Source organism: Stylophora pistillata, chromosome 1, assembly GCF_964205215.1.
Source record: "Stylophora pistillata chromosome 1, jaStyPist1.2, whole genome shotgun sequence".
NCBI classification, from domain to species: domain Eukaryota; kingdom Metazoa; phylum Cnidaria; class Anthozoa; order Scleractinia; family Pocilloporidae; genus Stylophora; species Stylophora pistillata.
In genome coordinates this window covers 28659796-28674672 of record NC_142519.1, presented here as the reverse complement: position 1 = coordinate 28674672, position 14877 = coordinate 28659796, and the positions used below count along the sequence as shown (strand labels likewise).

The 14877-nt window shown below is 36.1% G+C and overlaps 1 protein-coding gene across 2 annotated transcripts; it reads left to right on the top strand.

The window, feature by feature from the left end:
- The first annotated feature begins 60 nt into the window (after positions 1-60).
- Positions 61-14682, top strand: LOC111329031 (uncharacterized). Of its 2 annotated transcripts, none has more exons than XM_022933628.2 (8): positions 61-351; positions 791-1040; positions 1809-1930; positions 3834-4166; positions 4509-4652; positions 5454-5567; positions 7598-7709; positions 7888-14682. In XM_022933628.2, exons 2-8 carry the CDS (start codon positions 815-817, stop codon positions 9297-9299), a joined length of 2463 nt encoding a protein of 820 aa, XP_022789363.1. In that variant the 5' UTR covers positions 61-351; positions 791-814; the 3' UTR covers positions 9300-14682. The 2 variants fall into 2 exon arrangements, with proteins under 2 accessions (XP_022789363.1, XP_022789362.1); XM_022933627.2 differs by having other exon boundaries at positions 4509-4670.
- Positions 14683-14877: the final 195 nt, after the last annotated feature.

Below are 14877 nucleotides of genomic sequence, written 5' to 3'. Positions count from 1 at the left end.
AGTTATGAGCTTGCAATGAGGTCACCCTATCCCATAACTCCCTGCTACGAATATTGTTTGCTCAATTGCTTATTGCGCGATGAAACTTCCGTCAGAATTGGAAAGTCATAATTTGTCGAAAGTAGACCATTAATTTTTACGTTTGAATTTTTAATTCCCATTTTTGGCCGTTGAGTTGAGTACATCTAGTTCCACTGTTTTCTGGGAATGTATTGATTCTATTCCGGATACCCGTTAGTGAAACTCAGAGATCAATTATTTGGACGACCAAATATGCTGAAGGCAACTGGGCGTCATGATCAGGAATCACATCGGCGCTCCTACAGCAAAATTTGGAAGTTGCCAAAATAGGTGAGGTCACTTTGAAATTAACTAAAAACAGCTGCACTTAGATAACACAGTGCTTTAAAAGGAAACTAAACGGGCGCGGATAGTCCTAATTACTGATTTTGTGGCCTGCGCTGCCCGTAACAAAATTGTTGAAGGACGGGAGCTACAAAATTTCAAATAAATAATGCGGACACTTTCACAATTGCTTTCTTCGTTATGTCGGACATAAAACGTAAGTCTTGAATACCGTTAAAAAATATAGAGTGAAAAGATATCTCTAACACTTTGCAAAATTAATGAAGATCGAGTTAACAACTTAAACAGGAAGCTTTAGAAAATCAAATACTAGACTATATATAGCCAAAATTTCCTTCTACGTGCCAATGAAGAGTTTACAGTTGTAACAAGAAGCATTAAAAAATCAAAGACTAATTACTATAGCCAACACTTCCTTCTACAGGCCGTCACAAAGTCCCTAACGAGAATGCACGTATATCTCAAAGAAGGAAATCAGAGGCGTTTGGTAACCAATGTCCATCTTCAAGAGGGTTTTTGCCCCTGTATTGGCAATGGAGCCATGAAAAAGAAATCATGTGCAGATGTGTCAAGACTGGAGCCTGCCATTTGGTTCAAGGTTCTTGTGCTAGAGTCAGTATCAGTTGACTGTGGAAGAAAGATAGTCAGCTGGTCAACTGGAAATCACCCCGAAGGTTAGTGGTCTTTTCTTTTTTAAAAAAAGGTGCTATTATTAATTCTGTGTATGCGACAAGTTAGGCACATACTAAGTGAAACTCCCTCTTCTTTGTTATTAAGTGACCAGATACATCACTAATAGCCCCATGCCTGAGTGTTGTTGCTAGAGCCATCAATAGGAGCCAGTAGCTCACCAAACCACTTTATGTTTGGGTTCAGAGGTTTCAAAGTTTGATTCATTCATTATTTCTGTAGTATGTTTTGGGCAACTCAAATATTTGTCCCTTTCCCACAGCATCTTTGTCCTTGATCAGTATTTATTCAGAGCTTGAAATAGTGAGCAGCCATCAGACAATTCCCAGCCTGATTTGTAATTTGTCTGGTTACTCTTTGTCCTCCCCAGCCAATTTTACCAGTCATTTCAATCCACAGCTATCACTTGATGTGGAAAAACCATGCTTTTCAAGGCTTTGAAATCAAAGTGATTCAAAATTTGTTGAAACAATGCTTTAAAAAGCCAGATTCACCACCCCCTCAAGACTCGACACTAACAGTAGCCAACTAGCCACAGACTAGTAAAAATCCAGTTTTGGCTAGTGGTTTTCGGTTTCCACTAGCCAGTCTGGCTAGTAAACAAACTGAAATTGTCGTAAAATTTAAGATGTCACTAGCTACTTGGCTAGTAAGTTGAAAAGTTGGTGTTGAGCCCTGCCCCTTTAGTGAACATATAACCTATTTAGACTAAACAAAAAAAATTTTGGCTTTATTCTATTTCTTTCCTTTAGATGCAGACTTGCCAAGTCATAGGAAATTTTGCATGGAAGGAGAGTGTTATGATTATGATGCAGACATAGATGAACTCTTTACGTTGGCTACAAAAGTCATTTACCCAGCTGATCATGAAGAGGTACAATGACATGGAGTAACCTTGCTATAAGATATATTGCAACCTCATGCAAGCCATGCCTGAAATTTTAATGAAAGGGATTTTGATGTTATCTCCCTTCCAATTTTCTTGTCTTTTTTTACTAATATCTGACTTAAACAGTGTTATTCCCACCAGGCATCAATCCTATTTGATATTTTGTAAAACACTTGAGAAGTTTAACTAAAAGATCACTGAGTAATCATTTTACTTTGTTATGAATTTCTTAGCTCATCACTCCCCTTGTTTTTAGTTGTTAAGTGAACAAAAAAATTGTGGTGAAGTTGGTATTAATAGTCTACATGTTGTGGTTCAAAAATTTCTTTGATTTTAAATTTTGACTGTGCTGAGGCTAAATTTTGTCTTTATCTTTTCTTGCATTCAGTCACCAATAACACGCAAAAACTTGAGCATGCTCATTGGCCAAAGACATATCAATTAATCCCAAATAGTGCAAACAAGTTGAAATTGAGTGCAGAAAGTTGAAATGAAATTGATTGAGTAAGTCACAAAAGTATAACAAAGTGGAGGAGAAAGTTATGGTATTTTAATTCAGAGTTTAAGGGAGAATGCTCAAAACAAACAAATGATGCTAAATGCTAAAGCCCAACAAAACACAAACAGCTGGTTCAAAGTCTAGAAGTGGAGCTATGAAAGTAAGAACCAAGCCAGAGGCCCTGAATAAAACTCTAGAGAAGTTTTGTGCGACAGTTTGTACAAAAGAGAGGGAAGATTACTGCTCTCTACCTGTACCACTTGCACAGGCCCTACAAGTCCTGCTTGTGCAATTTTGTTAGCCCTTGAAAAATTTTCTTGCGCATAAATTATTTATCCCATATTGCACTCAAAATCATGTGATTACCTACAGTGTATACAAATGGTACCAAAGCTTTTAAAGGGCATGGGCAAAGTTAACCAAAGTGAATATTGAGATTGAAAGAAAAAGGGGTCATTGAAAGTAAGAATGTGCTGTCTAACATTCTCTGTCTGCTTCTTAGTCTCAAACAAATGCACACACTGTTTGCTGTAGACCTACACTTAAATTGTAGAGTTTTTTGGTGATTCTGAGTACCTGGAGTCAGGGTTTGTACGTGTCTTGAAAACCCTTGAAAACCCTTGAATTTCAGGAGGCCGATTTCAAGGCCTTGAAAGTACTTGAATTTCGTTTTGGGTCCTTGAAAGTCCTTGATTTTTTATTGAACTACATAGAAAAATATCTGCTTTTGTTTCACACCATCGGTAAACCCACAACATAGAAGTTAACATAAACCTTTTTCTTGGTTTTGAGGTAAAATTGTCATTACAAAAAGTCCTTGAAATTTCTAAGTAGGGTCCTGGAATGTCCTTGAAAAGTCCTTGAATCTTTGGCCTGAAAAAGTGTATGAACCCTGTGGAGTGATAAGCATAACTCAAAATAGCTGTCACATTGGACCATAATTTATGCTAAAGTGATCAAGCTCCTTTATCACTTCTTTTGCAAACAAGAGGAAATGAACAAAAGAGCTGCAGTCTTTTAATCAAGGATGACAATAGTCCCGATAGATTATGGTAATATTTTGTAGGGCAGTGAAAGTGATTTTCCTGCTAGTCTTCAAGGTGATTTTTGTATACAGTATCTGTTTTACTGATACTTAGCAATATTTTACTTGTATTTGGCAGCTGACTTACCTTGTTGTAAGGGTTTACTGGTTTACTATGTATTGAGTTTGTACAGAGTGAATTAATTTGATATGACCTTTCTTTTTCTCTTGTAATTCCATCCTGTGATCTGCCTATATTGATATATCTTGGAATACATGATATTGTTTATTTTACAACAAATCTATGTTTTAAGGCTCGCATGTCAGAATTGTTTATTCAAGGTCTGCTGTTGATTTTATTGTAGAATGGAGTCTCGCAGCCCTCAGATGAAGATTATGAACAATGCCTTTTACGAATGCTTCACTGCTACATCCTGCCTAAGATAACCTTACACCAAGATGACTTAGATAAAGTCATGAATGCCAGAGAGAAGCAGGCTCTAAGCATCCAGGAACTAGATAGGAAGGTCATTGAGAAATGCAAACACATTGATGCTTGTGAGCTAAACATGGAAGATCTACGTACTCAGTTTCTACCAGACCTAGAAAAGTTTATACACAGAGGATGGTGCTCCAAAGAGTTTCTTGAAGTGCTCCTTGAGGACGTCAGCAAAGAAGAACCAAGACTGCGGCAGCTGGTGTGTTGATATAATTATTCTGTGGTTTGAATTTCTCCTTTGATTGAAATATTTTGAACAACTTTGATTTCTGAACTTCGAGAAAGATTTCCTGAGCATGGGCCAAAAAAAGGTCTCAGTCTCTCCTGTGGAACAGAACATCAGACTTTTGGATTGTGCTGCACTCCACTTTCATTTCTGTTTTCTATTCCATTTTTTTTTCCTTTTTAGATTGTATCTACTAAGCCTTTTCAATAGCTCTATATACTATAGTGCTACATGCATTTCTAAAAGAACTGGGGCCAGGCTTTACAACAGTACAAGGTGTTTTGTCTTGAATCTAAACTTACATTTATTTTGCAGATTGACAAGGCTCAAGATCAAGTGCAGCATGCTAAAAGTATGAAACCATGTGCAGCATCTACTGAACAGCTTAAGACAGCTAGACAACAGAGAGACAGAGAACAAGAAAAGCTTGAAGCCCTGCTTTTGACAAGAGAACTTATTGTTAGTGTTACTCGTCAGGTATACTCTGGGGGTCTATTTTCTCTTATTGCTTGATGAGCTGTGTAACTACCCAGTTTTGGGCTAACTTTTTGTCTATTTATTGCAAATTTCAGTGTAACCCATGGCTTCATGTTCACAGATACTTCACATTGTCGTGGCCCTATTTGTTCCCAGAGCTCCCTGCATACAGTGAAACCTGTATCAAGTAGATTCTAACATAATAATATTTATCCTTACAATATCACCTCCAATCTCACAGTAAGGTCAAGAGAATAAATATGCTTTATTAACCAAGTGTGAGGGCCGTACTGGGAGAATATCCGCCCTCGGTCTTGGCAGTACGAAGCGCAGCGAGGTTCATACAAAAAAGACGGAGGGCCGATATTCTTCCAGTACGGTCCCGAGCAAGCTTGGTTAATAAGAGATATATTATACCACTGAAGTTCAAAGGGATACAAGTACGGTATCATTCAGGACCATTCGGGACAGGGCCCGGTCCAATACTTAAAGAATATTGACTGGCAATAAAGCATTTTGATTGGTTGATTTTAGTTATTGGCCCTCTGACTGCCCAAGTTGTGTAATAAAGGAAATTAATACCAACTGAAGAAGCTCTTTATTGTTATACAAAGTCTCCTTGTCAGCACCTTAGGAAATGTACAGAGCTTGAGGAAAGCAAGGAGAATAAATTATATATACTGATGTTAAGGTGTAAATTTATGTAAACAACTTAGTAAATCAGTTGAATGTGTGGTTGTAATTAATTGAATTACCATTGATCGAACTTTAATCTAATTATAGGCTCAAAATGATGGAGGAGTCATTGCAGGACATCACTTACTAAAACAGTACTTGGATCAAAGGAAGACACTTGCTAGTCTCAAACAAAGCCGCAACAGGCTTCTAGAACAGAAGGTAAACATGTTAAATGTAAATGGCTTTAAAGATATGGTAGACCTCTGTGGGTGTCATTTAGAAAAAGACAATTGTTAAAATGCATTCTTTGAAGTATAACAAGTCAAAATAGACCATGTTTCTTTGAGCAAATTAACCCAACTCTCACAAGTGGCAAAGACAGAATGTCTCCTTACAATATCAATACGATATCAACCAGGTAAGTGATGAAAAATAAGAAATATATCAAATGAGGGATTAAAATAAGTTATCCAATACTAAATTCTCCAAACTAACATCACTCAGAAGAATTGTATGCCAGACAGTAAGGATTATTAATAATGAGATCATGGGAATGAAAGGGTTAAGCAGGTTTCAAATCTGACAGCACAAATAAAACTTTTGCATATTTTCAAATCCTTGGGAGTTGGTCTTCAAAACTGTGTAGGCATTTTCAATATTCTTATTGGTTGCTTTACAATTTATCTGTGTCAAGTTTGCTTATCAAACTTGTATAAGTACAGAGGCCATTGTGGGAGATGTATTTTGAAGTCCCCCACACTATTTCCTAGGTTGGTTTCAAGGAAATCTGCAAAGTTTACATACGTGTACCCTATTAATTTGTTCAAAGAAGACACATTTTCCTAAATTTTAGATAGGTTTTTTTGTTTCAAAATTTTGCCAACAAATTCATGCCTTTGGATGACCACATACCAAGTCATGTCAACCCTGGAAACTTCAAAGTTCCAACCCACAGTAGCAATGTAGAGGCCTCTTGTACAGTCTCAATATTCTCAGAAAAAACATTTTGTGGGTAGCTATTACCCCCTGACAAACCTTATTTTAACTCTGCTGGCTGGCAATTTCAATTTCAAGTCTATTTTTTCAACTTGAAAACAGCTTAAGCAGAACTCAATAGTGGTTGCTTGTCAAGTGCAAGCAAGGAAGATTGCTTTATCCAAAAGCTCTCATCCTTTTTGCTGAGATTCTTTTGCCTTTCCATGCCCAGAACTCTTCTTAATTCTATCTTTACCCACAGTCTAGTGTTAAACACAGACAGATAGCTAGGATCACAACATGCAACTGAAATCAGGAGATGTTTATGCATTGAATTAAAGGAAAATGATGTTTAATTGCAAAAAAAAAAAAAAAAAAAACACTTCAAGTCATTTGTGGTGACATGTTATGATCTGGTGGTCTGAAGAATTCAGTTCCAAAGTATGTTCTTGCAAACAACTTGTTTGTGTTTCAATTTTGTACCAAACTTTCTCTTGTAAACGTTAGTTCAAATAATTCTGTAATGCATAGTTTGACATGAGACAAAATCAACCTTTGAAGGTCTATCATATCCTCAACAGTGGCATAGTAAAGCCTTCCAATTGCACTAAGCTAGCTGTTCTGGAAGTCTATGGCAGTAATTGACGGCACCCCAGACTAATTGTATTCCACATATGTATGACTGTATAAATATAATAAGCTGTAAGTTTCTTTCATAAAGAATTAAAACTTTTGTGGGTTTTAATTTTCACAGATTTTTCAGAGTCTCCTCATAATTATGTTAAAGTGAGACCCACAGGAAAACATCCCAAAAAAATAATTCAGTGCAAAAATGCACTTTTTTAGTGACATGAAAAACTCCACATGTCAATTAAGTACGTGTTAACTTGTGTTCTTTGTTATTGGACTCACTTAAAATATAAACTTCGCTGCATAGTTTCCCTCTCTCAGACTATTACTTAATACATTAGAAAATTTGTAACACTAACAGTTTCTTTCCTGCTAACTGTTCTGCTTCGATCCTCTCCCTTACCACCCATTTGATCTATCATGTGCATGATTGTGCAGACTGTATGTGTTGTAGTTCAATTTTATACTTGGTTCAAATTTTATTTTCCTTTGTTCTTGGTCATGTTAATGTATGATAATGCGTTTGAAACAAAGGAAAATAAAATTTGAACCAAGGATCAAATTGAACTACAACATATACATCCCACTCTTTTGATGATGAAAAATCATGATATTTGAATTTTTTTTCCACATTGTGTCCAAAGAATTGTGCACTGAGTGTAAGAGAAATGTTGGATTCTGCTATGAAAGAGCTTATTGACAAAGGCTACACTGATGCAAATGATGCAAATGCTTTAGGATCTCGAGCAACAGATGGTAAGATATGGGAGCTTTGAAGCATACCCTCTACTGACAACAGTTTGTTTTACAGTGTAAACCGTTGTAATACGAACACTACACTGTTATAGAGTACATAAGTTAGATTAGATGTTCTCCCCTGATTGATAATACATTTCTCTGTTTTTTTTTCTTTTTTTTTTTTTTTTTTTGGTAGTCCTTGAAGGAGTATGGAAGCCAGAATGGCAAAGACTGGGTGAAAGAATTGCTACTCTGGTGAACAATGAGGAGCATCCAGTTGGAAATCACTTCCAAATGTTTTGCCAAAGGATCCAAACACTCTGTAATGAGCTGCTTACCACTGGAAGATTTAGCAGCTCTGAAGAATTTACCCCTTCATGTTCACCATTTGGCCAGGCATGTGCAGCTCTGACTGAGTATGAATCATATGGCCTAGAAGATTTTGTGATGGAGAATCATAAGTATAAACTCCAAATGTTACAATCCATAATTAAGAAGGAGTTAGAAACTGCAACAGAATTCTTGTCTGAGTTCTTTAACAACAAGGACATGCATTTTAAGAACAAAATAAGGCTTTGCTATGAGCAGTGTTTTTATGATAAAGAGCACAACTTTTTGGCCTGTGTCTATGAATTGGCTTATCGTGAACATGTGGACAAGCTGCGAGAGGATGTGCAAAGGCTCAGATTCCTCCCGATAAAGTTCTTGAATTTGCAAATGAAAGATGAGTGGTGGTTGGAGCTATTTGAGCAACGCTCACTTCAGTCAAGTATAAACTCGGGAAATTATAGTCCATTTACAGAAGCATTCATGAATGGCACACTTATGGACCAGACAGACCATGGTCTGAGTGGTTCTTATGACATGATTGATGAATTGGATGACTTGGTAGATAATGTGGCAGAAGCTCACAATAGCAGGCACATAGAAGATATGGAATCATTCAGAAGCTTATTCATCAGTGCCATTCGTCATCGCTCAAAAACCATAGCTGTGGATGATGTTGATAAACCTCGTGACCAGTCTAATGCAGGGCCTCCAAAGTCCAGGAATTCTGTTCAGGATGCTATTAGTTGTAGTGCCCCTACAATGGTTCAAATCATTAGTTTATGGAAGACAGCGCAGTGTGAGCAAAGTTATGACTGTGTTGATGAAAGCCTGCAGATGAAGACACCTTTGAATAGGACACTTTCCAAAAGTGAAAGTGATCTTGGCAAAAAGGACAGTTCGGTTTCTGGAGAAACTTTTGAGGACCACTTTGGTCCTGCACTTCAAAATATCAAAGATATTTTCAAGGTTACAAGTCCATTAAACAAACTGAAATGCCTGACTTCATCCCTTCGTAAAATCACAAATGCTGTTCAAGAGCTACGGATGCAGAGTGGACAAGATACCTTTACTGCAGCTGTGAATGCGGAGGATCTTTTGCCACTACTAGTCCTGATGATGCTCCAGATGGAACCTTGGGAAGTAGCTGCCATGTGGCCCCAACTGGCGTTCACAGAAGACCTAATGGCACCCTTTTTGACATCTGGATGTCATGGCTGGGCCTTGGTTGAATTTCAGATGGCTCAAAGGATTTTAAATGAGCTGTGTAAAGAATTCTGAAGATTGCTTTTTGAGGGCATGTGAGTTTATGAAAAAGGTCTTGATGATGTTTGATTCAGCATTAACTTCTCCCTTCTTTTCCTAAGGAAATGGGAGAGAATTTGAAAAGAGAATGTAACATTATATCAGAAGTCACACACTCAGGCTATTTATCCAAGCACCCCTTCATGTACATTTTAAAGCATTTTGAATAATGGATTATTATAATTCACCTTTATGTACTCCTATATTTCATAGTTAATTGTGAAAGAGATTTGAGTTGGTAAGTGGCTTAAATTTTTATCAGCTGTGCCTTTGAAAATAATTACCAGAGGTAAAACAAATTGTCTAAATTATTGATCATTGTTGATAAATTATGACAGCAGTTATGAATTTGAATGTATGAAAATCATATATGTGTACATGAAATAAATGAAAGTGATCCTCGCAGTAATGAACCCTACGTACTTATGTAGTAAAGGAAATAATAATTTTTTCAGGCCTTATCTCCACTTAGTCTACTGCATAAGTAGGGTTCATTACTGTGAGGATTGCTTTCATATATTTCATGAAACCACAGTACACATATATGAGTTACACATAGTCAAATTCATTGTTATCACTTCAACGGGTTTAAAGAGCACAGCACAGGTATCACAGAGGTCATGGGCTGGGTTCGACACCTATCTACACCTGCATTACTAGCCACCGGGCTAGCGATTTCTAAAATTTGCTGGCCCAAACACAACTTGTTAGCTAGCCTGGATCAATTTCCTTCGAGGTCTACTTCAACCCCAGATATGCAAATCTTCCTCTAAACTTATTGGTCTTTTAAAATGATAAAGAATGGTACAATCGCTTCAAGTGCAAAGCGATCGCGTTTGGCGATGTGCAAGGTATTGCAACATTGTTAGGGAGAAGACTAGGGAAGACATTGACCATTAAGGGTAGAGTCTTGGATTTAGGGATGCTTATGATCGACATGCAAGACAAAAAAAGATGCCAGAAGATGAACGGGTTATGCCTTCTTCATTGGTATTATCATTACAATTTAAACTTTCTAGTTTTTTAATCAACTGTGAACTTCAAGTAAGCTAATTATACATAATTTCTTTCAATTTTTCTACTAGCCAGCAGGCTATTAAACATGGTTTTTTGCTATCCCGACAAAATTTTTAGTAGCCTCGGGCTAGCGGAGATGTCGAACCCTGGTGATGGGTTCAAATCCCGTACAGACCTGTGTTTTTTTCAGGTCTTATTTCTACTACTACGTAAGTAGGGTTCATAACTGCTGGGATTGTTTTCATACATTTTATGACAGCAATTATTGTTACAATAACATCTGTTCTTAAGGGGGAAAAAAACAAATATTAGCATAAAAGTGATAATGCATCATGATTTGGTTTTTAAATTTGACCAAAAATACATGTTTTTTTTCCCTCTTGGCATCTTTGTGGAAAGATTTTAAATCAAGTTCAGTGGTATTGGAGGTACTACTATGTTACCTGTCGGTGTTAGAGATAATGTAATGATCACAGAAACTCTAGAGAGAATATTCATGTACATACAGAGTAATGTGACATCTATTAGGAACTTTCTTTCCTAATGCTCTCCATTCCAAACTATTTTCGTACATCTTTAAAACTTTACAGGATGATTCTTCAAGTTTAGTCATCTATTAGCATATATTACCAGTATTTGTTTTATTTAGGAGTATTAGTGCTCCATTTGTTGTTGACATAATCTGACAGCTGTCACATTTAGTGATGGATACATCTGTATTTGCTTTATGCTAAAAATGATTATGATGATCCGGCTTAATAAATATATCTTATTAACCAAGCGTGAGGGCCGTACTGGGAGAATATCGGCCCGAGGTCTTTGACAGTACAGACCGAGCGCAGTGAGGTCCATACAAAAAAGACCAAGGGCTGATATTCTTCCAGTGTGGTCCTGAGCAAGCTTGGTTAATAAGAGATATTTATTATACGACTGAAGTTCAAAGGGACACAAGTGCGGTATCATGCGGGGGACAATGCCCGGTCCAATACTTAGAGAATATTGATCAGCAATAGAGCATTTTGATTGGTTGATTTTAGTTATTGGCCCTCTGACTGCCCGAGTCGTGTAATGATTAAGATTATCATACATGTACATTATGTTCAGTATAGATTAAATCATCCTGGCTATTAATTTGTGTCGGGTGATCCTGATTCAAGTGTCCAATTCTAAATTTCAACTTTTATTTTGAATGTCTTAAATTGGACACCTATGCCATCTGTATGGCAATCAGGTGCACTTGAATGGGTAGATTTTTTTCTTTCCCTACTTTTGATAGAATACTAAGGAAGAGGCTCTCCCAGATATTATTAATAACATTCTTGCATGATTATTTTATGTCATTTGTTAATAATGTACCCCAAAGCCAGGTTTATACATTGGCAGTGTATCTACTCTTTGGCTATCTTGTTGTTTTCACATGAATTATCTTTTGATGTTTTGGGAACACTTTCTCATTAAATTTACCAGACCACACTTTAAAAAGGAGACCTGGGGCCTGTTTCTTAAAAGTCCAGGGGCCCATTTTTTCAATGGCCCCCAAAGCTATTCTAATATTCACTCCAGGTGAAGTTTCAAGGTTTTGAATTCAAAACAATACCAAAAACCTATCAGCTAAAGAAACAAAATGGACCTGCTTCTCTGTTGTGTAAATTGTGATTTTGAAATATGGTTTCGTGTGTGTTAAGTTACCGGGACTTTCTAGAAACAAGCCCCTGGTAACTTAATGAGCCAATAAAGCTGTTCTGTTTCCATTGAAGATGGGGATTTCAAAAGTTTTGAAAATAATACTGTAAAACTATCAGTCAAAGAAACAAAATGTACTAGTTTGGGGACCAGAACCTATTTTTCTTTTCTTTGAATTTTGATTTTTAAACATGGCTTCAGGCCCATTAAGTTACTGGGACTTTTGAGAAATGGGCCACTGTAGTTGAAATTAACTTTTCTGATGTAAATATGAAGAAGGGCTATCAGCAACTGTAGTTCTTATGTGTAATTAAATTTAGGATAAACGTTTCAGATTTCAAACCACTTTGTTGCAAAGTCAGATGACTTTGATATTGCGCACCTGGATTTACCCAGTTTTATTAATTAATGAATTCTTAAGTTTTATTAATGAATTAATTCTTAGTAATAAGTTTGTATGTTGCATCATCCAAAGTGGTTTTAATGGACAGCTAAGACACTATATATAGGTCTTCAAGTCAGCTCCATTGTGCCTGGTGTGTTTAAATGCATTACTTTTTTTTTACCATACCCTTACTGAATGAAACAAATGGACAGGTGTAGTTTACTGATGTACTAGGTAAAATCTTCATGGTGTAATAAAAAATGCAGATGAGATCTGTGCCATGAAAATAATGCAGATGAGACATGTGCGAAATGACACCTGGCTTCTTGAATAGATAATGCCAGCCTCTCAACTTTATTTTTTAAGAGTTCCTTCAACACTAACTACAACACATAGTTATAAAGAGGTTTTCAGCATAGTGCTTTAGTTTTCATTATCATATGCAGGTGTGTAACCTAGAATTAGATTTGATAACCTCTGTTGACAGAAGTTTTTTAAGGTTAATAACATTAAGATTCAAAGCTCCAAATGGTGTGGAAAAAATTGAAAGGACATGCCTGAATACTGGCTCAATGGAATATTTTCTACTTTACAGAATTATTTTTCAGAAATAATAACCTATTCTTGTACTAGTATTTTTTTGAGAATTAATAATTTTTTAAATTTATTTTAAACTTAAAAATTAAATGTTTGTGCTATAATCTAAAAAAAAAAAAAAAATAGTGATTATCAGAAATGTTTCTAATCTAGTTGGAGAAAAATATTTTTCTAAAGGTGACCACATATCTTTTGTCACTGTTTGGTGGGGAATGCAAGTTTTTTTGACATGGCAGTAAAACCAATGCACTTTTGAACTTTGTGTCAAAGTGAATTTATTATTTATATCCAAGGGATTGATAAACCACTTTATTTCTGTTGGTCCTAATCTTAAGTCAGGGAGGCATGGTGGCCTCATGATCAGTATGCTTGACTCCAGATCAAGTGGTCTGGGTTCAAGCCCTGGCCAGGGGCGCATTGTTGTGTTCTTGGGTACAGGCAAATTTAATGCTGGGGGTAACTTTGTGATGGACTTGCATTCCATCCAGTAGGGAGTAGAAATACTCCTAGTTATAACTGCAAATAATGTGTTGTATGAAGATCGATTGAAATGACTTAAATGGCTATCATTAGAAGAAAGGAGAACTTTATCATCACTCACTGAATGCTACAAGACAATAAATGGACTGAATTGTCTGAATCCATACGAATTCCTTAGCTTTGCGGACAAATACAGACCGCTGAGATCCAACCATCACTTCAAGCTTAAGACGAAATCTGCTAAGTTAAATTGCTATAAACACTCTTTCTTTCTTCCTTCGCATTGTTAATTTATGGAGCAATTTAAGAAAAGAGACCGCTGAAGCAAGACTTAAGAACTTTTAGAAATAAGCTAGTTAATGAATTTTCTTAAAACACGATTTAAACTAATTACCATTTTAAACTTTTATTATATAAGTATACCTACTTGTATGTATAGTTTTTGAATTTATAGATAAGGAATTAGGATTTTTTAATATTGCTATATAAAATTATGTTAAGGAGGTGGACTAGAAAGGGATAACCTTTTCTACCTCCATTCACAATTTTTCATGAATTTTTTGTGTTAATGTATTGTTTGTTAGTTTTTGTTTGCTTTCTGTGTGTGATTAATTGTGAATAAACTACTATTATTATTATTATTATTATTATTATAGTTGCTTTGTGCCACTGATGCTGCATTTAAGCACCAGTCCAATAGGCCACTTGGCTGGTAAACAGGCTTTACCTAATCTTGAGCTTAACCACATTTAATTTAACAGTGATAAAGTGGTCTGCCCAATATAATTTCAAAATTATTTAACCCTTCTAATTTATAAACAGTATAGATCTTTATGATAAATTTTTTTTAATGATGAATATTTACTGCCTGAGATATATAACAATAGTACTGAAGTAATCATAATCTATGAGTAGTTTGAAAAACCCAGTTCATATCTACTATATTTCCTTGAATAACACACGATTGTTCATTCAAAATACTGACTAAATGGAGGAGTGCTTAATGGAAGTAAGGTGCTATTATCAAGGGGGGGTGAATCTTCTCTTGCATAGCAATAGGACAAATTAAAAGTACAGATAACCCACACAAAGGAACTATGCAAGCACATGGAGATAGAAAGAACTGGAATTCTCCTGTTCTGATTCCACTGTAATTCAAGCTTAAAAAGTTGTAAATAAAGTGGTTAGAGAAACAGGTTTTCCTTGTATCCCTACTATTAGGAAAGTGAGGGTGGGGGGCACTTGTTTGACAATATGACTTAGGTGGTGGGTGCTTTTTCTGGGGAAGGGCACTTATTAAGAGTGGCTGCTTATTTGATGAAATATGGAAGTTGTCACTCAGACATAGATTGTTTAGCACCAATTGAACATTTAATTAGTGATAACCAATTA

Excerpts from the sequence above, each read along its gene's own strand:
- LOC111329031 (XM_022933627.2), top strand. The coding sequence starts at position 815 with ATGCACGTATATCTCAAAGAAGGAAATCAGAGGCGTTTGGTAACCAAT. Across the intron at positions 1,931-3,833 it reads ACCCAGCTGATCATGAAGAG|AATGGAGTCTCGCAGCCCTC; the intron begins GTACAATGACAT and ends ATTTTATTGTAG. Across the intron at positions 7,710-7,887 it reads AGGATCTCGAGCAACAGATG|TCCTTGAAGGAGTATGGAAG; the intron begins GTAAGATATGGG and ends TTTTTTTGGTAG.